At 43.0% G+C, this 24,630-nt stretch overlaps 1 protein-coding gene across 2 annotated transcripts in view; it reads left to right on the top strand.

Moving 5' to 3' along the window:
- FRAS1 (Fraser extracellular matrix complex subunit 1) overlaps positions 1 to 24,630 on the top strand; it is a 184,378-nt gene that overhangs the window by 118,947 nt on the left and 40,801 nt on the right. For both annotated transcript variants that reach the window (XM_068941185.1, XM_068941184.1), the window contains 11 exons: positions 656 to 926; positions 2,127 to 2,211; positions 4,866 to 5,192; positions 10,371 to 10,524; positions 14,356 to 14,534; positions 17,267 to 17,383; positions 21,353 to 21,467; positions 22,013 to 22,150; positions 22,643 to 22,675; positions 23,410 to 23,541; positions 23,857 to 23,982. In XM_068941185.1, coding sequence (XP_068797286.1) covers positions 656 to 926; positions 2,127 to 2,211; positions 4,866 to 5,192; positions 10,371 to 10,524; positions 14,356 to 14,534; positions 17,267 to 17,383; positions 21,353 to 21,467; positions 22,013 to 22,150; positions 22,643 to 22,675; positions 23,410 to 23,541; positions 23,857 to 23,982 — 1,677 coding nt within the window. The remainder of the gene's footprint in view (positions 1 to 655; positions 927 to 2,126; positions 2,212 to 4,865; positions 5,193 to 10,370; positions 10,525 to 14,355; positions 14,535 to 17,266; positions 17,384 to 21,352; positions 21,468 to 22,012; positions 22,151 to 22,642; positions 22,676 to 23,409; positions 23,542 to 23,856; positions 23,983 to 24,630) is intronic.

Here is a 24,630-nt window from a genome sequence, read left to right as displayed (position 1 = left end):
GAGCTGGCAGGCTTCCAGCACATTTTAGGATCAGAGATAACTGTTTGTTCAGTGGTATTTTTGGAACTCAGTTTTGCACAGAGTTGTATTGGTCACTAAGAGCTGGCAGCTATTTTATTGCAACTTTTTTATTGTGTAAAATGTGCACGTACATGGATCTGTAAGTGAAATTACCTGGTTATGTTTTGGGGGGGGGGGAGCAAGTCTTTTCAATCACATCATCATATTTTCCCTTATTGTCAATACAAAGCAACAGTAAAAATGTCCTGGGGCAAATGCATTACTGAGTCAGCTGTAATACTTAACTTTTATGTGTTCCTATTAGTACATGGACATTTATTAGTCCATCTGCAGGGTGGGTCGGTGTATGTTGTTTTTTACTTTTGGCGGTGGGAACTGCAGATGGGAAGTGAGTTGCCCAGGTCCCTCAAAGTCCTGATGGAGACTGGGTTTGTCTGCCTTTCTTCTTGAGATGGTGGTTGTCCACCCAGGTCAGTGATGAGCAGGAGACGAAAAAGATTTGTCACTATGTCATCAAACAGATGGTAGTGACAGGCAGTGACATTTTAAAGTCGGTCAAGATGCTAATACAGCCCATGGCTGTGAAATGAGGAACATTTATTCAGTAATACTTCTCCCTTCTCTTTCTTTTTAGCTGGCAAGCATCCCTTGAGTTTCCATGGGAACAATACCCTGACAGTAGGGATTGGTGGGGTAAAGCCCCTAGACCTCTCCTTACTGGGTGTACGTGACCTGGATGGTGACACTGGACAGCACTTGTTCCATGTCAACAGTGCTCCCTCCAATGGCAAGCTGGTGATGGTGGCAAATGGACAAGAGGTGCAGCTGAGCAAAGGCGACCACTTCAGCTGCAAGGATGTGAAGGAGAAGAGAGTCCGCTTTGTGCACAGCAAAGAGAAATCCAGGTGACTGGTGATACTTCTTTCTAAACTCTTGCCTTAAGAAAATGGGCATATCTTGAGAACAGGTATTCTCTTGTTCTTTGGAAACATTCTTACAGTGAGGTGAGCATTTCACCCCTACTAAAAATATTATCGCTGTATTTCAGAGGTACTGTGCCATAGTATAAAGGATGATGCAAAACTTTTCTATATATGGAATAAGATTTCACTCTGATCCAGCTGCCAGTCTGTTGTGCTTTGAGTCTATATTGTCTTTAGGATACTCTTATTTGGGTGATAAGTACTGGTGTATTGTGCTGGCTCTTCTGACAATTTCTTGATACTGTCACGAAAACACTTAAATGATGTCACCACTGTGCTCTGCAGCATAAACTGCTACTTTGCCTGCAACATGCGCTCTGTTAGGGTCCTGGGACCATTAGAGGTGATTAGCACCTGGCAGTGCTCACCCTGCAAGCCTATTGCAAGGAAGCAGATTTCCCCTGGCTGCCAGGCAATGAGCCAGTCAAACTGCCAAATATCACACTTGCCTTACATCTCCGTAAAACCTTGGGACTAGACTGAAATCAGTGGAGTTGTTCTAGATTTCTGCTTGTATAAATTTGTGTGTGCTTTGACCCATTATTTTCAATAAGACTTTCAGAGTGTCCTTCTGATGCCAAGGATTAGCTAATGCTCACTAGATTTAAGGCAGCAGCATGTGGTTTTGTATCACACTTTTTTCTTTTCTATCTGATCATCACAATAGCTATCAGGATCTTGTCTTGAGAAACGGTTTCTTTATGTTCAAGGCCTTTTGGAAAAGGTAAATAGGAAGCAAAGATGCTAAAGAGTAGGAACTTGTGTGTTGAAGCCAGGTAAGTGACATTTTTCTTTAGCAGAGACTAGCTGACATTTAGAATCAGCACTTAATCTTGAACAAATCATAGACAAATCTATGCAGGTAACATTAGTTAAAGGGAAATGAGGTTATGTTATTACATACTTTAAAGGAGATGACAGTATTTATTACACGTTGTGAATGCTGTGAATCTTTAGAAAAGGTACTATAAAGATGTAACTGCAAAAACTTAATCTAAAGCATTTGTCACTATGTGAGTCATTTTTACTGAATATATAATGCTTTATCGTTATTGTGTCCTGTGAGAGCACTTCATTCATTTATATTATCCTGTGTTTTTGGGTTGTTGGGGACTTGTGTAGGAGAGGGCAGTTTTCCTTGAAGGTCAGCGATCAGCAGTTCTTCTCCCATCCTGAGGTGGTCAACATTCAAGCACTTTCAACACAGGTAATATAACAAAGCTTGGAAACAACCTCAATTTTTGTACCTTTCAAAGCCCTGGTTTCTTGCGGTGATAACAAAGGAGCTGGTTAGAACAGTAGCTGGTGTTCAGGCCACATTAGACTCCAACTGTCACTTAGTTGCGAGGCAGTCAGAAGTGATTTGGAAGAACTGGACTGGGGTAAGGGAATGAAGAAGCTGGCCCATGTAATTTTGCTTGTATGGGGAATTGCAGCTGTGCAATCATAGAGCAATTATCAGTGAGGGCTAAGGAGTCCCTACTGTTTAAATTATTCTTTGGATCAGTGGATGGTCTAGTTGCTCATTCTCTTACTGCAGGGCAATTGAATGATGATTGATCCCTATGGTAGGGATGCTTTGACAGTTGAGAGCATTTACTTAAACGTTCTTTTCCTGGGCATCTGGGAATTAAATGAGCACGAGCTATTTCAAGTGGCACTTTCTCCATGCTGGAGTCTCTTAAACAACTCAACACTGTAGTCCGGGTGATGGTACTGTCAAGTGTCCCTGTCTCGTTACTGTTATTTAAAATCTGTAGCGTAGTATTGTGTAGTGACCTCCCCAAGAGGTTGTATAGAGGCAGTACATACAGGACTCCTTTTCCAAGACTGGTCTCTCTATAAAGCAAGGCCTAAAGAGGTGCATGAGACACACATGCAGGGTAAGGGCACAGCATTACAGAAAGGGAGAGTTATTCAAGCTCAGCCTAGCTGCATGGGCCCAAGTCAGCCTACCTAACAGGATTGTCATCCCATCCCCTGGGAGGTTCATCGTTGTTTTGAGCTGCTAGCTATGTTCTTACTATACTCAGCATGAAGCACAGGATGGCACCAGCACCTTCAGACACAAACCCACCCGCTACTGGAGTGATTAAAGAAGTTAATTTCTGAAATTACTTCCCTGTAAGGTTGGATGCTGAGTCAGGCTTGTAGGCAATAGGGAGTCAGCACTAAAAGAAAAAGGACGATAGCCAGATTTCCAGTTACATTCAAGCCATGTTATGCCCCTCTGAGTATAAATGGACCTGTCTTGCTCACTACAAGCCATGATGGAGGGGTCCAATTTAATGCATTTAGTATTTCTTAGAGGAAACAACTCCTTTTGGTGGGCAGAATCTCTGTGGTGCTCTGCCAGTCTTGAGGCTTTGCAGTGTTTGGCATCTTTCCAGATTGGTGTGCTAGAGAGGTGGTAGCTGCAGGGTTAGGAATTATCTTTATTTTTAATTGCGTTTTGTTGTTTTTAACCATTATATTCTGTATTAGTCATTCCATAACTTTTGAAATTTGCAGAGTTCTAGTTTGACCTTTAGTGCAAGACAAACTCAGGATTTTGATCCTGTTGCGTGTATATTGATTCTGGTTGGTGCTGAAATCTTTGCTCAGTGTAATCTCTTGTTTACCCCAGTAGGACATGCACCTAAGTAAGAGCTGCAGTTACTGCCCCAGAATACATAAGTGAAGTTTAATAATAGGAATTTTGCCAGTCGATCCTAATAATCCTGATCAGTTGTACGCAGGTGAGGTGGCAGCAGTTAGCTCTCTGATGAACGTACGCAGGGCTTTGACTTTCTCTCTGCAGGATCATCCCTCCTCCCAAGGCAAGGGATTACCAATGGTAAGTGGTGTCTATTGAGATCAATAGAGACTGCAGATTTAAACATCTTTACAGCTTTCTCAACAACGGAGTACTAAGGAACTAGTTTGAACCTTGAGTAAAGTGGACTGTAGCTGATTTTCTTTCTAGGATGAATAAGGCTGTGTGGAGTCTTTGAAAATAAACGAGCAATGATGCTGATGACACCCAGTCGTCAGAGCTGACTTTTTGTTTTGCTGTCTTGGAGGTGGACTTTATCAGTTCCAGACAAGCAAAAGCATATCCTTTGGGGTTAGGTGATTGACACATTTCTACTTGGAAGCATTAGTTCAAACTTCTGCCTCTCGAGTTCGGCTCACTGCTGTGTACGCCACTCTCCCTAATCTGATATTCTTCTTTACTTCCATTTTCCCCTCTCTACAGGTCGTTTTAAGCAGATACCCTGAGTGTGAAGGTTATGCTGGGCCTTATTTTCAAGCATTAGTGCTTCGAAAGAGGTCTAAGTTACCAGGGGTGCAGGTTATACATGTGGAAAATATGGTACATCCTTTCTCCCCAACCCTGAACTTGTTATTCACAAGAATAAGTCTTATGCATCTGAAGTGCCAGCGTTCCAGTTGGGCGAGATGGCATATATATAAAGTGTAATCCTTCCAAAATAGTCAGGATCCGCATCTTCATTTGAACTTCCGTGGACAGCAATAAAATAAAACCGTGTCCCTTGTCTCTTATCCATGCAGACAGCAAAGGAAATACAGACTCTGACTGATAACTAAATTGCTTTCTTTATAAATGTCCTGATTTTTTTTTTTTTTGCTATAAGCTTGCTGTGGCATGAGAAACCTCTTTTGATATAATTAAGTCAATCTAAATTGCTAGATATTCTTAGATCTGGGAAGTGTGGAGAGTGATTCCCTGTGGCATAGAAATAGGAGGTTTTCAGAGATGAACTAATTTCCCTAACCCCACGTTTTTCTTTCTAGAGTTTGATCATCGTCAGATTGCTATGGTTTAGCAAATAGCTGAGAGCTGGTTTTGTGTTTCAGGCCCCATACGTGCTCAGAAATGAGGCTCTCCTTGTCAGCAGAGGGGAAACTGGAACTATAACAGACGTGTTGCTTGGTATGAGAGATGGTGACAATCCTCAAGATGTAGTGCTAATGGTTTTAGAGCCCCCACGTCATGGGCAGCTGGTCAAACCTCCTGGGGACTCGGCTTCTGCAGTCCAAGTATTTCACCTCAATGACCTTGCCAGAGGTCTCCTACGTTATGCTCACGATGACTCTGACAGCCGGGATGACACAGTGCTTTTGCAAGTGAACGATGGGTACCACTTCCAGAACATCCTGTTCCACATTAAGATTGCTCCCAAGGTAGGTGCTGTGACAGAAATCCTCTCAGGCAAATGAGAAGTCTGGAGAAGAATCACTGTATCCCTGAGGTGTCACAAATCCTGCATTACCAACAGGCCCTGGTCAGAGGTGGTGCATTGATGGAGGTTTGCAGGTCACCTGAGTTTTTGGTTTGCAGCAGGAGCAGTTCAGCTCGAGTTGTGCAGCTTTGAAAATTCAAGGGCCATAGTTACTTGATAAACAGTTCTTCTGGAATGACACGTGAGAGTTTTATTGCCTGGTAAGGGCAACAATGAATTTGAGAATGAGTGGATGGGGAGAGAGGGGGCTGGAGAGGTAATAAACCCACTAAAATTCTTGCATCTGAATCTAAAGTTCTGCCAAAGTCAAAAGGGGTACATAACAGGGAATTGAGTCAGCAGCTTGCAGCGCTCAGGGTCTAGAGCAAATTTTAGATAAGCAACAGTATTTGAACTGCTTCAGCAGGTGGATTTGTTTGTGATCCAGGGACATTTCTGCCCAGGTTTAAAATGAGCGTTTGGGCTGGCTTCACAGATAGCAATTAGACTGTTCAATGAAATGAGGTGAGGAGAAAGATAAGGAAAGGAAACCCTCAAGAGAAAAGAAGGTTCCTCTGTCGTAGGATGCAACAAAATAAATGAGGATTTTAAAGTCAGACCTGCAGCGTGAGAAGAGCTGGGTTCACAAGATAGACGGACAGATCTCAGGGAAATAAAGAGCAGGAAAAGGAACCTGCACGAACTAAACGGCTTGGTCAAAAAGGCATATTTTTGGTACTCTGGCAGTGGTGATACCTCCAGAGGTCAGGGTCTCTGCTGTTCACTCAGTGTTGTTCCATTGAAATCTTTCACTTGCTGCTTCTTTGTGCCAGGTAAATTTGTTAGGGACAGGCCACAGATACCTAGCATTCAGAAATTATTGTTAAGTATTTTAATTTCTGTTTCTTACTTTTACTGAAGTTTATAATTATAAAAATGACCATTTGTCTCTCTTATATTTGGCCACGGAGCGTCACTTTGTATTAAATTCTACAGGGATTGCAGCAATTCTGTAGGGATTGCAGCAAGTAGAAACAGCGGTGCTTTATCTGTTTGTTTCTGAAACAAATCTCCAGCCAAACAAAGCATGAAATATATACAGTTTGAGTGATAGACTCTTGAAAAAATAAAGTTGCTGAAGTGCTTGCAAGCATTTCAGTTCTGGTTTTGTGGTATTGCAATAAAATATGCAGAAAACCTGAGAATTTGCTTATGTGTTAGTAAATGTGAAAGAGGAATAAAAAAAAAAAAACACAGCTGCCAGAGAAGAGGTCCACTATTTGGAGTCTTTGTGTGTATGGATCTGAGAATCAAACAATCTCTGTGTGCTCCCACTCTGTAAAAAGGAGCTAAGAGGAGATGATATTACCTTTCTTCTGTCTTCTTTACTGCTTTCTGCTTTTCTGCTGTATTAGATATCTGTCTGAGCTCCTTAGGCCTGAGAATTTTAAGGAAGGTGTACAAGCACTATATGTGTCTGTCTGTAGCTAGCACAAGGAGGGACTCATCTCATTTGGACCCTGCGGGTGCTCCTGAAGCAAAAGTAGTAATTAATGATAATTAGTGGCATGACTCACACGTCAGTCTGGAAATCAAAACAGGGTTGCTTAGAAGGTTGGCGCTGAGTTATTCCGGCTCCTGGAATGAGAGCAGCCCCGCCTGTGGTTTCCTTACCCAGATTACTTGTTTGGCCCTAAGGAGCCTGGATGAGATCAGGAGGATTGTAAAAGGCTTGGAAACCACTCGATTGTAGCACTTTTTTTTTCTGCTATTGATTAGGCAGGTTCTTGTTGTAAATGCCGATGAGGGTGAATTGTTGAGTATAGTTCCTTTCACTAGCCAATTTTGCACTCCCTTGTCTCTTGTTATCTTTCCAAGTCTCCCCATGCAGCGCTCAGCTATGCAGAAGAATGAAGGTGGTGATAGAGGTGAGAGCAGAGCGGCGTTTAGTGCGAGGGCAGAGCTGGCAGCCACCCAGCTCCTGCCTCATCCTAATTATCCCCTTTGTGCAGTAGCCTTGGGAGATGAAATGGATGCAGGGCTTATTTCTGAAAAGGTGCTGTTGAGACACACATGCTTAGACACGTTTTTCGTTTCCTGGTTTTCATCCAAAGACTGTTGCAGAGCCTAGTACGAGCCTGGGTAGAGGTGAGTGGGTTTGGGGTTTGGTTCCTCAGCCGTGTTGCTTACCTAAGTACATGGAGCTTCTTATAGTATACTGCTGAATGGTTTTATGTAGTACATGCTGATGTGAAAGGACGTTTCTAGGATTCCTATGTGCTGGGCTGAGAGAGTACAATTTTAAGACGTTAATCCGTAGAAGCACCTCAGTGTGAGTGCAAAAACATAAAAGGGAGAACGTAACCTTTCAAGTATTACGGATTAGAGAGACTTGTTTACTTGTAATGGGTGTGCCTTGTTTTCTGCAAGGTGTTTTTTTAAGTCCCTTTGGCTGCTGACAGTCTGATTTTCTGCATCTGGCCCTGTCCAAATGCTTCCTTTGATATATTGCAGCCTGAACAGCTGGCCTCTATTTTGAGAGCTCTTAATAATGTTTTGCACTGCTGTATGTTTCTGTTGATGTTCTCTAACAATTACAATTTCTGTGAAGTTAATCTGAGACCTGCTGGTGCTTCTTTTTTAATGGAAAACTTGCTTTCTCACCAGTGGTGCTCCGGTGGGGACTAGGGAGCCCGTGCCCTAGGAAATACGGTCCCGGTCTGTGTGGTACAAGTCAGAGGAGGTCAGGCCTGCTTGCATGCTGTGTGTTCCTTGCTCATGGGATATGGAACCATTTGCTTTCTGAGAGGCTGAGTTGAATGCAGGAGAAGGACAAAAGAGGCTTATTTCAGGTGTGTCTCTTAGCTCTTGTCGAATGGGCGGGTAGTCTCAGGTCACTTTGTAAAAGCTTGAGGTTTTCAAGAACGTACGTGTGATTTGCCAAACCTATTCACCGCTGCTACAAAAGCCCTGTGGAGCACCCTCGTTGCAAGTTGGGGTGGGATGACATAAGTGTGCATGGCTGTAAAGGCTGAACTGTCCTTGGACTGCTCGGGGAGATTCATCTAGGGAAGGTTTCTAAGATATTTGCAAGGCAATGTGTCTTGTCCTACCTGGGAGCAGGTAGCGGAAGCATTGAGCAGGGAGGATGTTAGCCTCCGGGCACTCTGAAAACACCTTTCCTGAGTAATGAATTCATTCACCTTTGCCAACTATGTGCTCGGGCACCAGTAAAAAAATTTAATGTGAGTCTAGCTGTTTTGCTGAACGCTGGGTGAGCGCTCAGATCAGACAATAACTTGTCTCTAAATGTATATGTAAAAAGATTACCAAGCCAAAGGAGCTGTCTCATGAGTGTATCTTTATTAATCACCAGGATCGCAGCATCAAAGCAGGTGGAAACGGTATTAGAAAATGCCTGACTGGTTTAATGTGGCCAGTGAAGGAACATTTAATCATTTAGTTACCAGAAAGCAGAAGGGTGCCATGTTTATAGCAAAAGGCCTTGTATTTAATTACCGTGTATTTAGAAATACTTTATTTTCAAACAGTGCATTTTGCCTGTCGCTCTCTGAAGTATGGCTAGTCTCTCTTTTCCCTGCTCACACAATAAATCCGGGGACCTTTCTGACCTTTTCAGGTTATTTGTTTCCTGTTCCAGAGTTCCACTTTTCTCTTAAAGGCCCATCCGTGTTGTGATGTGGTCCAATCGATAAGGTCAGAGGAAAGTTATTTTATATATTGGCAGGATTCTCTTGGCTGCAACTAGGTCTGGCTGATTTCTTTGTAGTTCTTAAAAAAAAAAAAAAAAAAAAAAAAAAAAAAAGCAACCATTGTGCTGAGAAACTGTTGACCTGACACAATCTAAGACTGTGTGGCATTTAGAAGTTAACACTGCTCAGAATCAGTATGGTCTGCATTAAATGGATGAAAACTGGTCAGCAGGCATCTCAAAATGGAGATCGGAAATCACCCTTTAACGTGTTCCTTTTTCACATGCATCTTTCTAGCCCTTTCTAGTGTCTCTTTTGCAGATTCGAAAGAAAATAGTAATGTGTTGTTTATCAGTTCTTGGGGTAACACACGATTATGTGGAGTAGTAGATGAGGAGGAAGATGATCACTTTTATGGAGCAGTCAGGATTTTGACTAGTTTTGCAGTTCACCACAACCAGTTTCAAGATAAAATCTGTAGAAATCAAGAACGGAAGTCACATTTACAGCAATTGGACTTGTAAGAGAGGAGCGTGGCACTGAAGAGGTCACAAGGATTTTGGTGGCCTGTCCAACAGAAGATGAGCTATCAAAGAAATGCTACTAAGCAAAATTCATAAATCTGATTTCCGATTGGAAAACTACTTCTGTTCGAGCAAAGGATGGAAGAACTTCATAGTTCTGTTTCTGCCAAAATTAATCATCAGCATGTGCATACTCTTAAGCCAACTAACATATAGACTTACACATACAAATCTTTTGTAGTTGCAAAAAAATCGTCAGGAATTAGTGATGAAAAAGAAAACTTTTCCATGTCTTCTGGTAGAAAAGCATGAGGTTGTTTCTGAGCCTGGATTTGCCCATGGAGAAGTGATAACAGTTATAGGTGTGTGTAAAGATATTGGAGGTGTCATTTGTATATTCTTTTGAATGAGTACAAAGCTGTTGTTTTACAAGTACACTTGTGAGATGTGTAATTTTAGATATAAAATGGGGAGGTAGGAGACAAGGTGGATCCAATCAAACTAGTGCAGTGGACTGGATAATTCTTTTCCAGTGATGACTGTAGTGAATTTTCCACTGTGTCATGGAGATAAATTCTGTAAAGACATAGTCAAGAGGCAAGTGTGTAGAGACTAAGAATGATGGTAAAGGACACAGTTTTGGGGAAATACTGAGATGAGGAAGGTTTAGGGTCAGAGGCAGGAAATGAAAGGCTTGGTGGACAAGATCAGTTCTAAAGAGGGGGAGAAATAGGTCCTAGGGCTATAGGTTGAAGATGCATGTGCTTTTCTTGAAGCAGACAACCAGGGCTGAATGCATAAGAAATTCCAAAATACTCATCCTTTTCACTTCAAAATGTTTCCATCCGCACAGCACAGCTGACATTGAGCTAAGCCCTTTCCTGCTGTTCCCCTCACATGCAGAGTGACAGAGGCCCTCGGCTGGTGACAAACTCCCTGGTCTGGGTGCCCCAGGGGGGCATGCTACAGATCTCCAAGAGAATTCTGCAGGCTGAACTACCCGGTGCCCGTGACTCCGAGATAATCTACAGCATCGTCAGGGGCCAGCCAAGATACGGTAAATTCCTCTGGAGTTTTATTGTCAAAAAAGAGCTGTAGTTTGCTGCTTTCTCCCCACGTGCCCCCAAGTCTCCCACCACTAAATAAAAGTGCAAGGTTCTTGTTACTTCTAGGGAAGAGGATGTTCTTCACGGATATACTGAACTGTGATTCTTTCATGGTATTTTGATCACAACCAGTAGCATTTTAGGGTATATTTTCATACAATACTGAATAAGCGCGGCTAACCTCAACTTGCTTTTGTTAGTTAAAAGAGCATGTGAAGTAATGAAACGCTCTTGTCCTTCCTAGCGACTGTGTCTCTCTGAGGGTAGTGAAGTTCTGGTGGGTCTACAGCCTTGTGAGAGCAGAAAGTCACTGCTGAAAGGTAACATTCGGTAATGAATGTTTGGTTTCAGAGCAGCATGGAGTAACGTCTTTCTCTGGAAACTACTGAGCAAATTTACCTTGAAAAATTGAAAAACTTCCCAAACTCCTTTACATTTGAATTTTAATAATGGAAGGGGCTATTGGCTCAAACAGAAATTGGTAACATTTGCATCCATATATAATTCTCATCCCCAAACTCCTGTTTAGAGGCTCTGCTCTCATATTTCAGAGTAACCGCTTTCACAAATTTGCAGCTGCTTTCCCCATTCTGTAGGACTGCAGCTTTCAGAATATCCTCTGGACCCAGGCCAAGGAGACAATGGGATTTGTGACTGAGATACAAATTCAGAGAAGCTGGATGGAAAAGAGAAGACATTATATATTGAGGGAAAGGAACTATGAACAGAAAAGAAAAATGATATTTTTCCCATCAGAGCTATCGTTTTCTCACTAGAACCATATATTTAAATAACATGCTCTGTACTTGCATGAAACGGTATCATTGCTTTTAATTTGCTGAGCTGGATAAAATTAGTGAGTCAATTTAACAACCTCAAGCCTGTGTTTTTAACTTTTGCTGTAAGGATAGGCTTGTTTTCATAACAGCTGCCAGCACCTGATAGAAGCAGAGATTATGTTGTTCCTGCAATTTAGAAGTGAAGTAGTTAATTCGTATTCCCCCTTTAGATTTCTGCAGATGAAGGACTATCTTCTCATTTTTAATAAGCATTTACATGAAAACAAGAATTTTTCCCTGAGGAGTTTTATCTCCTGCTGCCTAACTCTACCTAAAACTTACAATTTTGTATTTGTATCATCATAATTATCTCTTCTGTAATTAATTGCAATAACACAAACAGGTTTATAGCTTCAGGTGAGGAATAAGCAACAGGAATCAATGATCTTCAAAGTTTTATGTAACATTATTTCACAGAAAGGAAAAATTGAAGACAGAGACATGTAGAAAATGGATCTTTAATGAAGGAGGGCTTATCTGCCTATCTTAGTATTTGAACTCAGGGAAAATATTTTTTCTATAGGTATAAATATATCATTGGATTTCAGATAAGAAATAAAACCAGTTCAGAATCAGCTATTACATTTCTGTAGCGCAAGTGCGTAGACTAAGAATGCTCCCTGCCCTTTATTTCAAGACCCTGCGACCAAACGAAAGGAACTGACTCTGGGAAGAGAAGACCTCTGTCTCTGCCCCGACCTTTTTCTTCTGCAGGGGTTGATTTGGTTTTGTACTGTTGGGTGCCAGGAAGCGGTGGGTCTTTCTAAGGATCTGTTTTTGGTGAACCTCTTGTCTTGTTGCTAGAAACAGAATCAGTGTCCTCCCTGGCTCTCCTCTAGATACGTAGGATGCCTCAAGAGAGCCCTATAACATTGAAAAAATACATATTTCTATATGAATAGTTATTGTTACAGCCTGACCTGTTCCATGTGGCATACGTTCTTGGAGGATGAAATCTCTAAAGCCAATTACGAATGATGCAAGTGTCTAGTCTCTTTAAAAAGAATGGGAGCACAGCGCCTAGGTCCTCTAGACAGCTCTGGAAATTGCAGCTCTGTAATCTCCGTATATTTCACGCTTAAATTGCCTGTGCCTACGCAAACTTTATGTTCACGTGTGTAATGTATCAATAGGTGTTTTTCTGTTGAAATTTATTTTTTGTTTCAAATGAAATGGTCATTATAAATTAAGCAAGCATCACAGAGTTGTTCTTTATGATTAAGTATTCATAACAAGACACGTAGACATGCATCTTCCTTAAAGCTCCTGTATGTTCTGACTGTTTCTGCTCTTATTTTGGGAGGGGTAAACAACTTGCAGGTCCTAACTCCTTTGGGTATGTGAGTAGCATCTTTAGAAATCACTCAAAGATTAAGGTGGTGAACTCCCATGAACAGAAGCATCAGATTGCGAACGTAATTAGGTTAGTGGGTTTCACTACAAAGGGAGTATTAGCGCAGAGTTTGATGATAAAATAGAAGTGTGATATTTCAGCTTGCTGGATTTTTTTTTTAATTACTCTAACTGTTTGAGTGTGGTTTTGGGAAATGAATTGAGAGAGCTTGTGATGGGTATTTTGCATAATAGAATGATTAATGCTGTAAGGAGAGTGAAAGTGGTTTATAATATATTTGGCTCTGAATTGGTAGCCATGAGGGATACTTTCAAACGCTGTTAGAGACTGGCAATACGCAACTAACTCAAGTTATTTAGATAGCGGCTAAATTATATATAACCAAGAAGAGTAAAGATGGAGGAGATTTGTAATTTTGTCATAGATTATATATTAACTCCCAAACAAGTAAATAACAAATAAAATACAAAAATACATCATATATTTTGATAGTATGGCTTTTTGTCAGGTTTGAAGTTTGTTCATGTATGTGGTTTGGAAAAATGTTTGCATTGTGTGTGGCTTAATGAAATTGATGACCAAGATTTTGATACCCTACTCGTGGTGGGTAGCACTTGACTCTTTTAGTAATTGTATTAAAATGATGTTTTTAGATTAAAGTCTGCTGAAAGTTAGTGGCAACATCAAATCCAGTACTTGAGGCATAAATGAGGAAAGCTGATAAACAGTGGGATGCACCCCCACCCTGCTGTTCTCCAGCAGATGTCCAATGAAGCTGGTGACAGCTGAGTCCAGCTGAGAATCTGTGTCTCGATAAAAAAAATAAGAAATAAGCTCAATGTCACAGTTATAAAAGCTACATACTCTTTCAAGAAGGAGCTATAAACCGGGACACACAAACTTTTTCGACAGCCTGTGAGAGCAAGTTTTTTTTACTATAGCTATTTAAGAGCTCTTCTTCAATTGAAGACTTCTGTTTAGAGAAATTGGATGAGAATAGTTTGGGGGATAGAAAGTGCCCAGAAGAGCTGGAAAAAGCTGTCCTTGAAAAAATTAGTATGCTCTATACTGATACTTAAGTTGTACCCTTGCAGGGAAGAAGGATAGCCTGCTGCAAAGATTTTTCACCCTGATTGTTTCTGTCTTGCTTCTCTCTTGTCCCTTCAGAAGGGCTCATGAAAGCAAGGAGTGTCCTTTACCTCTGTGTTCCTGCTGAGTTTATTGGATGGGCACGTCTCAAGGTTGAAACGTGCTGGTCAGTGGGCAGGACTCCATTTTGAGGGTTTGAAGTTCCAGATTCTGTTCTTGGCAGTCCTCTGGGCATTTTTTCTGTGTCCTCACCCAGGTTACTTGCTCTGCCCTTTGCCAAAATAGGGAATAACATTTCCATTGTAATAATAATAAATAATAAAGTCCGTTAGCAGTTCTTAGGAGCTCTGCTGTTATTTCTGCTAGTCACGCTAGACAGAGAAGACTAAGAGCAAGTGAGGACACTTGTCATCGGGTGCTCGTTAGTTGGTGAAAAGGCATCTTGCTTCCCCTTGTTTTCTCACAAGCATACCCTGGCTTTTCATCTCTGCTTTTCCCAGGTGAAGTGGTGCTTCTGGTCCCAGTGCCAGCAGACGGCCCAGCAGACTCATGGCAGCTTTTGCCTGATGGAAGAGCAGTCTCACCTACAACCTCTTTTACCCAGCAGGACATCAGTGAAGGCATTGTGTGGTACAGGCACTCTGGGTCTCAAGTGGAGAGTGACTCCTTCCAATTCCAGGTACTCGTCATCATGTCAGCAGTTCTGCTGGCATTTTTCTCTGAGATTGCTTGGTCTGCTGTTGCCCGAATGATAGCATCTTGTGAAACAAAGTTTTAATATATGCATGCATAAATATACATGAACACATGTACATGCGCGCACACACAGAGAAATATATGCCTGTAAATATATATGCATCTTTAAACATATGCCTATGTATATATGTGTGTGTGTGTGTGTGTGTGTATATATATATATATACACGTGTGTTATTTGTATCTAAATGTATAGATATGTGTGTGTGTGCCTGGGTTGACGCACCCCTCCATTGCATTTCTGGGAGACTCTCATTCATGCTCAGGAGAGCTTTCCCTGCGTGTGGATCGCCAAGTTTGAGCTGTGGCAGTGGAGCCAGCCAGCCAGCCAGTTCCACATGGTGCTGATCCTCATGTGATAGCATTACCCTTCTGGATGTCAAATCAAGAGGCCATACTGCAGATCTGGGGAAAATTTTCTTTCAAGTAACATCTAATAGTTGACTTGTTAACCTAATAGCCAGCCTGGTTTTCTGTAGAAAAACTCTGTATCAGGAAGAACAGGGTCCTGTAGGAAAGGAATGGCATTGCCCTGCCTGCTAGCTTGCCTAGGCAGGAAAGCTTTGTGAGATCAAGAGTCCCTGGAGTGAGTAGGCAAATGGATGATGTGCACTTGTAATTACTGCAGGATGAAACCAGCAGACTTGTTAGAGTAGATGAGCATGGCACAGTGTGTCCAGAGACTGATTCTTGCTGCTGTGGTAATCCCTTCTCCAGCAGCTGTATGCCTGCGGGGCAGGATTGTCCCGCAGGGACCATCCGTCTTTTCTGGAACCCTACTGATATGCTTGGGGTTGGCGTGAGGGGGGCTGTTCTTCTGGGAACAAATAGGAACAGGAAATGTTTTTTGCCTGCCACTCTCCCAGGTATCTCTGTGAGAAGACCTCCCCGTGCAAGGTGTGTTACTGCAGCTCCTAAGGTGGAGGTTTTGATGCCCTCATAAATGTTCAGTTGCATTTGCACTTCAGACAGGAAATCTGACCCCTTGGTTCTGCATGACAAATACATCGTCCTCTCCTAAAACCTGTAGTATTTACTCCAAGTGCAAAATGTTCTGAGGTAGTCGTAGACCCTAAAACCAAGCAGCCCTCCTACTTCCTGGAATCCCTCAACTAATACCTTCATTTTTTGCTACAGAATGCTCTCCTTGCAAACAGACAAAACGGTACAAATACTCCCCAGCAGATGTAATACTAAAATAAATCCTACCTCCCCACAGGCTTAATGGCCATAAAATTCCTCAGGCAGGTCCTTGCTGTTTGCTTGGAAGGCTTAACAGCCTGCCATAACGCTCAGCCAACATGAACATTCGCATGCAGTATTTGTTACAATTTGGTTTACAACTCAGAAGCTATTCCTGTAGCACCGGAGAGGCAATTAAGGTAATTTCTAAAGTAATTAACATAAGCGATAATGAGGAAGTTCTGAGTGTTGGATGTTGAACAAGCTAATTTTTAATTTAATTGCCGTGTTGCTATTATAGAGTATGCATTTTACATGAGTTGAATGTTTGTTTTTAGTATCTTGGTGCAGTAGCAATAACTGTACGGAGAGCCCTCCTGAGAGAGGAAGCCATGATTACGCAGGTCACATCAGGAGACCATAACACATCTGTCTGAGTCGTGAATAGTGGATTAAGGCATCTCAGGAAAGACTGACGTTTTCATCAGTACTTAGGCAGTTACCGTTCAGATAGCAACTCAAAACAGGTCTAGCAAAGGGCTAAAATAATCTTATTAGATTCAGCAGAGCATTCTAATGCATTTTCTTAAAACTAAGGGGGTGTTGAAGTCCGTTCTTGCTCGTGAAAGACTTAAGTTCTGCTGTAGTCAATGGTGGACGTGCATGCCTACTGAAAGATAAACCTGTAACTGAGTCTAGCAAAGAGAGGGCTGCAGTTCTTTGGATGCTCGCCTTATGTCAGGGTGGCTGTAAACATTTACAGGCTTGTCTCTGTGGGATGGTCTTGGTCCTCTGAATTTTTACAAATTTAACATTGTTTATTTGCTTTGCATGTCACTACTGCAAGTGTGCTATGGTAAGTTAGATACAGCTGGCTTAATTTTGGCATCATAGTGGCATCTGGAATATTCACGGGTCACTTGTGTCAAGCCCAAGTGCAGCCTCTCTTGGAAGGTGCATCTTTGTGGGGATCACCGGGAGTCACTGCCGAGGATTGATGCTGCCATTGTTAGAAGACCAGTTATTTCACCTTCTCAGCACAACCAGTAGTCATTTTGAGAGGGGGGGAAGGTTTAAAAACCCATTATCGTTTCTGTTCCTGTGCTGAGCAGTTCCATTAAGTCGTACAGACAGTTGAGACAAAATTCAGCAAAACTGAGGCAGGGGCAGGGGGAAACAAGCATGAACAGCTAAAGGTAGGGAATTGACAAACAGGGATATCTTTCAAAATGTTAATAGAGAGATAAACCATTTACAGATTGTACAGGCAATAGTGGAGAACCTGGTTACTGTTTATCAACCTTAGTTCCCAGCAGTTACCATCTGTTCATGTTTTGGGTTGGTATCTGCTGGAAGGGTGTTTGTCTTTGCCTTCTCAGACCAGGAAGAGAGGAGAGGGAAAGTATGAAACTGGTCTAGAAATGCAGTGGTGTCCTTTGTCAGATGTCCATTCGTGTGATCTTTCTTTCCCAGGTGTCCAGCTCTGCAACTCCCCCAGCCAACGTCGAAACCCACGTGTTCAATCTTGCCATTCTCCCACGGACACCCAGGGCACCTCAGCTTTCACTCGGCTCCTCTTTGCACATGGCTGTAAGTGTGAACTGAAACCACTGACTGCTGTTTGTTGTGTTCCCGCTCTTATTATGTTAGCATACGGCAAGCAGAGCTTCCCATAGAGTAGTTATAATCACTGAATATTGATTCCTTTACTTGCTATTGTCCATGCTGTTGTGCCTAATTCAAAGAGTGAACTAAATCTAAAGAATAGGGGTTTTGCACCAGATAACTGAAGTAGAAAGCAGATATAAGTGAAAAAAGCCTAGACAGGTTAGAAGAGGAAATGATTTAAAAAAAAAAAAAAAAAGAAAGAAAACCCTCACAAAAATTTGAGAAACTCAGTAACTATTAGTAGAAGTGATGAATGTATAGATTGGAAGGGAGAGGGAGAGAGAAAAGAAAAAATATTTTAAACATTTTTTCATGGAATTCTTAGCATTTTCAAAACGGCCCTTTCTTGGGAAGCTATTAGGGAGGGCAAGACTGAAGAATGGTGGGTTAGAGAAACTAATGAATAGATCTTATTAGTAATTCCACTGCAAACTTTATTTGTCGGAATGGTAGCCCACCCACATCAGAAAGTTTTCATCCATCAACCTGACGTCAGGAACACAGATTATAATGTATCTGGAAGAGATTCAGACAAGCCCATTATATCCGCATCCATGGAACTGAATTACCTTTTCTTGAAGCATGGACTCTGGGAACAACCATTTTCGTAACAGTATTCTCTCTAATGTGATCGTTTCCCTGGTTGTTTTAATTTAAAAGATGACCTCCAACTTTACAGTTCATTTTGTGAGCTCTCTGACTTAGGTGCATGCCTCCTCCGTGTCCACAGCATGTGTGTGGGTGAAGTCCAGCTTTCCCCCTTCCTTTTCCTACCCTCTCCTGTTCTTTGATTCTGCAGGGAGGGAACCTGAGTGTGTGGGCTGGAGGGGAGCTACGGGCCTCTGCACCCGGGTCACCCATCAGGATGCTCAGAGAACCAAGTTAAAGGCAGGGGGTTTGGCTCAGGCATCAGCTTAGCTATGTAGCCTTGCTGTGGTCAGTGGGAATTTCAGAGGAGGACTGGGAACGTAATCCATTAAACAGCTATCTTGAGCTGAAGGGAGTGAGCCAGGGCAGGCTGTGAAAGCAAAGCAGAGGGAAGTGCTTGCAAGACATGTGAATGGAGCTGAGGCCAGCTCTTCAGGCAGGAGCTGTGCGCTGGGAGAGCTGCATCTACAAGCTCAGGGGTAGCGTGCAGTCATCTTTGGCACTATTCCTTCTTCATGATTTATTTAGAGCATGCCAGCAGGATGCTTAGCATTGTCAAACAGAAAGTCCGTGCCCTCGGGCGCTCCCTGACAGACAAAAACACACCAAGAGACCCATGCAGGAGAGTGGATGTGGCAGACCTCCCCGGGGGCAGCGGTCCCCAGGAGGAGCCTCCGCAGGGGAGGTGGTGGACTTGTAAGCCAACAAGACCTGCCAGGCATGGGGCCAGGCAGGGCTGAAGGAAGCCGTGGGAGAGGAATTAGTGAAAAGTCCATGACACAAGGGTCTTGTCAGGGTTTAAAATAGGGGCAACCTTTCACAGTCAATAATAAAACGCCCTCAGACTGCTACTTGGAGCGATAGCCAGTGATGTTTCTTTCTCTTTTTGACTTTTTGTTGTCACTTGACAAAATTCATGGGAGAGGTGTCTGACTGAGCCATACAGTGCTGGATTTTACAGCCAATTACACAGCACAAAATTCAATAGTGCCATAAAACATGTTTTACTGAAGGGATGGCTCGCAACCTGCAAGTGTTACCTCTGAGAGAGACAAATATGCCTTGGAGACAACTAAGAAGCAACTATAACCTTAAATCTTTTCATCATAAAATTGCACTTCCTTGCATCAGTGTGATTGAGTTCTGTTAATCTGTCTTCAGACTCCTTCAGAATTAGCCTGGCTTCTCAGCTGAAGAGCAAGCACAAAATGTTAGGTCTTCCCATAGCTGGAATTTTGTCTTTGCATGTCCTGCAGAGAAAGGTCAAAGAAAGTGCAGTGCCGCTTTGATCGTGAAACTGAGCATAGATCTATACTGTTTCCTTCTTCAAATGCATCAAGTTACCTGTTTTCCCTACACTGACAGGAGTGGTGATAGGAGCGTGAGCTTCTCTCTAGCTGAATGCAAACAGCGATTATCTTTGTGAAGGAGAAGGACAATTTTGCCAGCATACACTGAGGTGCTCCTCCCCACCCTTCCCAAAGAGGCTATATGAAAGGGACACTGCTGTTAATTTTAAGCCTGCCCTCTCTATACAGGGCTGTATGTAGCAATGCCAGTATCACAAGTAAACTTTGTGGCTTTTCATTCTGGTGAGACGTGTGACACTTCCACATCTAAGAAGGATTGGCAAGGTTTTATTTACTGCTTTACAAGAGTCACTCACAGGCTGTGGTTCCTCTTCTGATGTGTTTGGGTGAAAACTGAAGAGAGAGAGATGAACTAGCACTGCCTGCAGAGTTGATTTGGGGGATAGGCAGCATTTGCGATGGAGTGAGCTGCTCCATCGGGAACTCTCACCTTGCCACAGCGTCCAGGCTAACACCCAGTCTTGGAAGCGAGGCCAGCAGAACGGGGCGCAGGTTTGATAGGATGGCACCACAGCCCTATCCATGTCAGCATTCAGTGGGCTGTGCAAGATGTGGTAGGTGGAAAACTGTAGTTTGTTCCTGAGCCACAGCAAATGATCATCTCGTGTTCCAAAGCAGATGCATTAATTGCCCGTGTCCTTAATTTAGCTTGTACTCTCCGTATTTTGTTAGAGATTATGAAATGAGCTGGAGGCTTTTCATACCCAGCTGAAGTATTAAACTAAATGTGTTTAAACTCAGTGGTTTTTCATAGCTGTTAATTCTGCAGGCTTAAGATTCACAAATGCATGCAAGTTAAATACCGTTGTGCATTTAAGTCTGTGCAGCACCATAACTCCTGTAACACACTGCCCACCTTTGATTAATGATACCCTCGGAATGGAAGGAATGGGACATTTTTAAACAGATTTAAGATGTAAAAAAAAAATTCGGTCCTCTGCATTTCTGTGGAAACGGCTGAGGTGTTTTCAGGATTTCTTTTAAAAGTGAATCCGTTCAGGGCACATCAGACTAGACTAGTAAACTACCTAGGGGAAGAATTGTATCTTCATCCAGTGGGCTTTCAGTCAAATTGGATTTTCATTCATCTGTTCTTAGTCGCTCTAAGAGTTAAAAAGAAACTCCCCATCACGTGTGAGAGTGCAGGCTGCACATTTGCACAGGACAGCCCAGTCTGCATAATCCGTGGTGACGTTTCCTTCCCCTCGGTCTGGGGCCCTAGTCTTTGCTGCTGTCCTATGGGAGGGCCAGACTGCAACGCCGGGCCCTGTGTCCTCCCGGCTGTGTGGTTAGGGTCGTCACAGTTAGTGCCTCTGCTCTAGCCCCACTGGTGCCTGCTCAGCTGGGGAAATGGAGAGTGCACTAAAAATATTGGTACTTTCCTGGGCAGCCTGAAAGTAGGAGTAAGCTTAGAGTTATATAAAGGAGGAGGTGGTTTTCTCTTTTTTCATAGGTCTTTCTGATTCTCCAGAAAAAAAAAGATTTAACAGAGGTGGTCCTGTATAGTGCTGTCTCCTGTTGAGCATGGTGGTACTCAGTTTCTACGTTACAAACTCAATTTGGTTTACAGAAGAGCTGACAGTGAGTTTAGATGGTCCCTAAGACGTGCCCTGGCTCTGTTGCAAATTTTACTCATTATCCAGCTTCACTGTCCTCTCTGATCTCATCGTAGTCCCTACTCTGCAGGGGTTTGAGAACCTTGCTAAAGGTTCAGCCAGTCCCATCCCATGTCAATTTTAGGTTTAAAAAAAATAAAAATTCGAAGACACTCTTATATTTAAGTATATCAAAACAAATTCTCTCTCGATGCATTTCTGGTTGGACGTTCCCATGTCTTTGGCTTTCATGCTCATCGTGTAATGTGTTTGTTGAGGTGCTGGAGGACCGCGTGACAGTGATTGAGCCCCATCACCTCTCCTTTGTAGACCCGGAGATTTCCAGTGAGAAAATCCTGTTCAACGTGACTGTTCCTCTGCTTCCTGGCCAAGGCAAGTGAAGCAAGTGAAGCCATCAGAACATGGCAGCTTGTTGTTGTTGCAAAATGTCACTTCAGTGCTGGCACTAACAACCTTCTGAATTTATTGCTGTGCTTCTAGCTTTATTCCCAGAGTGTCATTCTGTGGAGGCATCTGTTAATCTGTTTGGCCTCCTTCATTAGCTTTCGAGCACCTTTTTTCTTAACCATGTTTCTTAGGCTTGCTTGGGAGTAATCAACAGTGCTCAGACTTTTTTTTTATTATTGTCTGGAATATATTGAATGTTGCGCCCCATGGCTTTCTGCTTTTCACCTCTCTAGTGAGAGGCATTTGAAGAAGCTACTAAGTGAAGAATCTCTATTTAATTTCTGATGCCTCCTATACAGAATATGTCCTGCGTGCAGACCCATTCAGCAGCCACTAAAGATGTAAGAAGTAGTACCTGGGGAGAGAAAAAGAAGCTTGGTCTTTGGTATCTTGTCTTTAAAAAAAAAAAAAGAAAAAAAAAGAAAAAGAAAGAATTCCTCCTGTTAATATGGAGCTCTTTGACTCTGTAGGTATTGTGGAGCACAGAGACAGGCCTCTCTCCCCAGTCCGTTATTTCAGCCAAGCAGATATAAACCATGGCAAGATTGTGTATCGTCCACCAACTGCAGCTCCACACCTGAGAGAGATCATCGCATTCTCCTTTGCAGGTAAGGAGCTGGACGTTCCTTCCAATGCCCTTCAGACTGGTGGAGGTAGCTGAAGTGCTGGTCCTTCTCCAGACCTGGAGTTACTTAATAGTTATGTCCAGACGTACCAGGGCATGAGGTCTGAACGATGCAAAGGACATGGGAATCTGTCTTGTTCTTATTTGAAATCAAGAAGAGTCTTGGCTGTTTCAGGACAAGACCACTTTAGGCTTGCATTAGCAATTTCCAGGAGTATAATCCATAATTTCTCAGGAAAACACTTTCTCCCTTCCTCATTGTCTCCTGGTGATTCGGTCTGTGTTGGAGAGTAGAACAGGAGGGAGCCAGCTGTCTTCCCTCTTCTCTCGTCCCATGCCTCTGCCTTTGCCTGGGGAGGTGGGTTACAGTGCGTGGGGGAACATTCCAAGAGTTCGCCATTGCTTTTGGTGACCATCAGTGTGTGCTTCCCTGTCCTCGCCACAATTACACAAATTGCTTGTGTTTTCCCTTCAGGTCTCCCAGAGTCAGTGAACTTCCGATTCACAGGTATGAGAGTCAAGCGTTCTTTCCTGGCCAACAGGGTTCTCCTCCCTGTGCCCCTCACGTTGCCTGTTGCTCCTTGGCCTTTCAACCACTGTAGGCACACCTATGGGTGCACAGTAGGAATTTATGAAAATGGATGTGCCTGGGGAATATTTATATAGTTATGTCCCAACAGTGTTTGTAGGAGCTAGGATATAGTTCAGCAGAAACACCCTTTTTCCAGTAGTTGTCTGGAATTTGTCCTGCAAGGCTAATAATTCATTCCTGTTTTCCCCTCAATGTGTACACAGACATCAGAGGTTTTTTTTTTCCCAGTATAGCCCAGAAATGTTTCCACTGTTAAATCACTACTGATAAACCACTTCCTTGTTTAACACATCTTTCCCTTTCCATGTGCTGCCTCAGACAGAAATGCAAATGATGCACTAGCAAGGAGAACCCTGTTTTCTGACTTACAAGTGCACCTGATAGATATATGGGAGACAGTATGTATACATGCACACAGAGATTCTTCCAAGTTATGCTTATCTTGCTGAGGGTGGACTTAAGGGCAAAGACGAGTGCTGTTGGCATGATTTCTGAATTGCGTGTATGGGTCCATAGACAAAGGGGTAGATTGGCAAGGTGGGAAGTCACAGTTGTGGGATGGTGATTTGTAGAGAAGGGTGAATTTCCCAGGTGAGTCTCTGAAAACACATCCCTGAAGTCAGGTGTGTTTTTTTTTATCTGTGTCCTAGTGTCTGATGGAGAACACACAACCCCAGAGATGGTGTTTGTCATTCATTTGCTCTCTGCGGAACAGCAGCCTCCAGTCTTCCAGATCACAGCTCCGTTCCTGGAGGTCAGCCAGGGGGGCAAGGCCGCCATCGGTGAGTAGAGTGAAAGGGATGTGGTGGCAGAGCTGTGCCCGAGGCATGGAGTTTATTGTCACGAGGCCACCTGGGTGGAGCTGGAGAGAGTTTTGGTTTCACTAATTTCTGTCCATTTAGCTAATTATTTCTGTGAAGGTAGCAAGTGCTTGGCCTGGGACTGCTCCAGAATTGTTTGACTTTTCAGGTACTGACTGAATTCAGCTTTTTGGCTATATTTACAAGAGCACATCAAAAAACCTAAGAGATCTCTCCTACCTAAGAGAGTGCAGGGTCTAAGGATGATGAAACTTGTTCTCCCTTTCCCCGGCACAGGGATCCAGTTGGCGGTGAGCGACACGGACACAGCACCCGAGGGCCTTTTCTTTGAGCTGGTGGAACCTCCCCGCCATGGTGTTGTGCTCAAGTACAGTGCAGGAGTGCAGGAGCGCATGAGAGCAGGTGAGCTGAGCAGAAGTCTTTTTAAGGGCGGAGAGGGGGGTCAGTGTGTGCCTGACCACACAGGCAGTTTAGTTGCCCAGCAGGAAATGGAAGCCTGACAGTGTGCGTCTGTGGGATGGGGGGCATGGAAGATGCTTTTCCTTTGCTGTGGTTTGTTATTTAATTCCTGGCTGAGTCAGTGTGTTTCCACTACCAAGAATGTGCAGGCTAGTTAGCATTCACTAGCTTGTGCTAACTGTAACCAGGCGTTAATCAGAAGGGATATTTTGTTTTACATGGAAAGTTATACCTGAAATAATACTGAGTGAACATTTCTCCTGAAGTCCATGTCCTTGTAAACCTGTTGTGAGCCAGTGGTCAAAGCTCCTGTGGAGTTTTACTGTTGATTTGGTGGCAGCTGTTTCCAGTGTGTCATCAGATGGACAAATATTGTCTTTCAGAGAGTAGAGCAAACAGAAGTTGTGGAGATGGAAGCATTATCTAGCTGTGACAGGTGGGAGCTTACAGAGCAGCTGGGAAGGAAGGAAGGTCTCTGCGCTCTCAGATAGCAGGGGAGAGTCACTGTGTCTGTGAGACTGTGAAGTTGTAGCTTTCCCTCTGCCCTGCATCGATTAATAAATAATATAATGGATTAAGATACAGTATAAA

Source organism: Struthio camelus, chromosome 4, assembly GCF_040807025.1.
Source record: "Struthio camelus isolate bStrCam1 chromosome 4, bStrCam1.hap1, whole genome shotgun sequence".
In the NCBI taxonomy this organism is placed as follows: Eukaryota; Metazoa; Chordata; class Aves; order Struthioniformes; family Struthionidae; genus Struthio; species Struthio camelus.
This window is presented reverse-complemented; position numbering and strand designations above follow the sequence as displayed.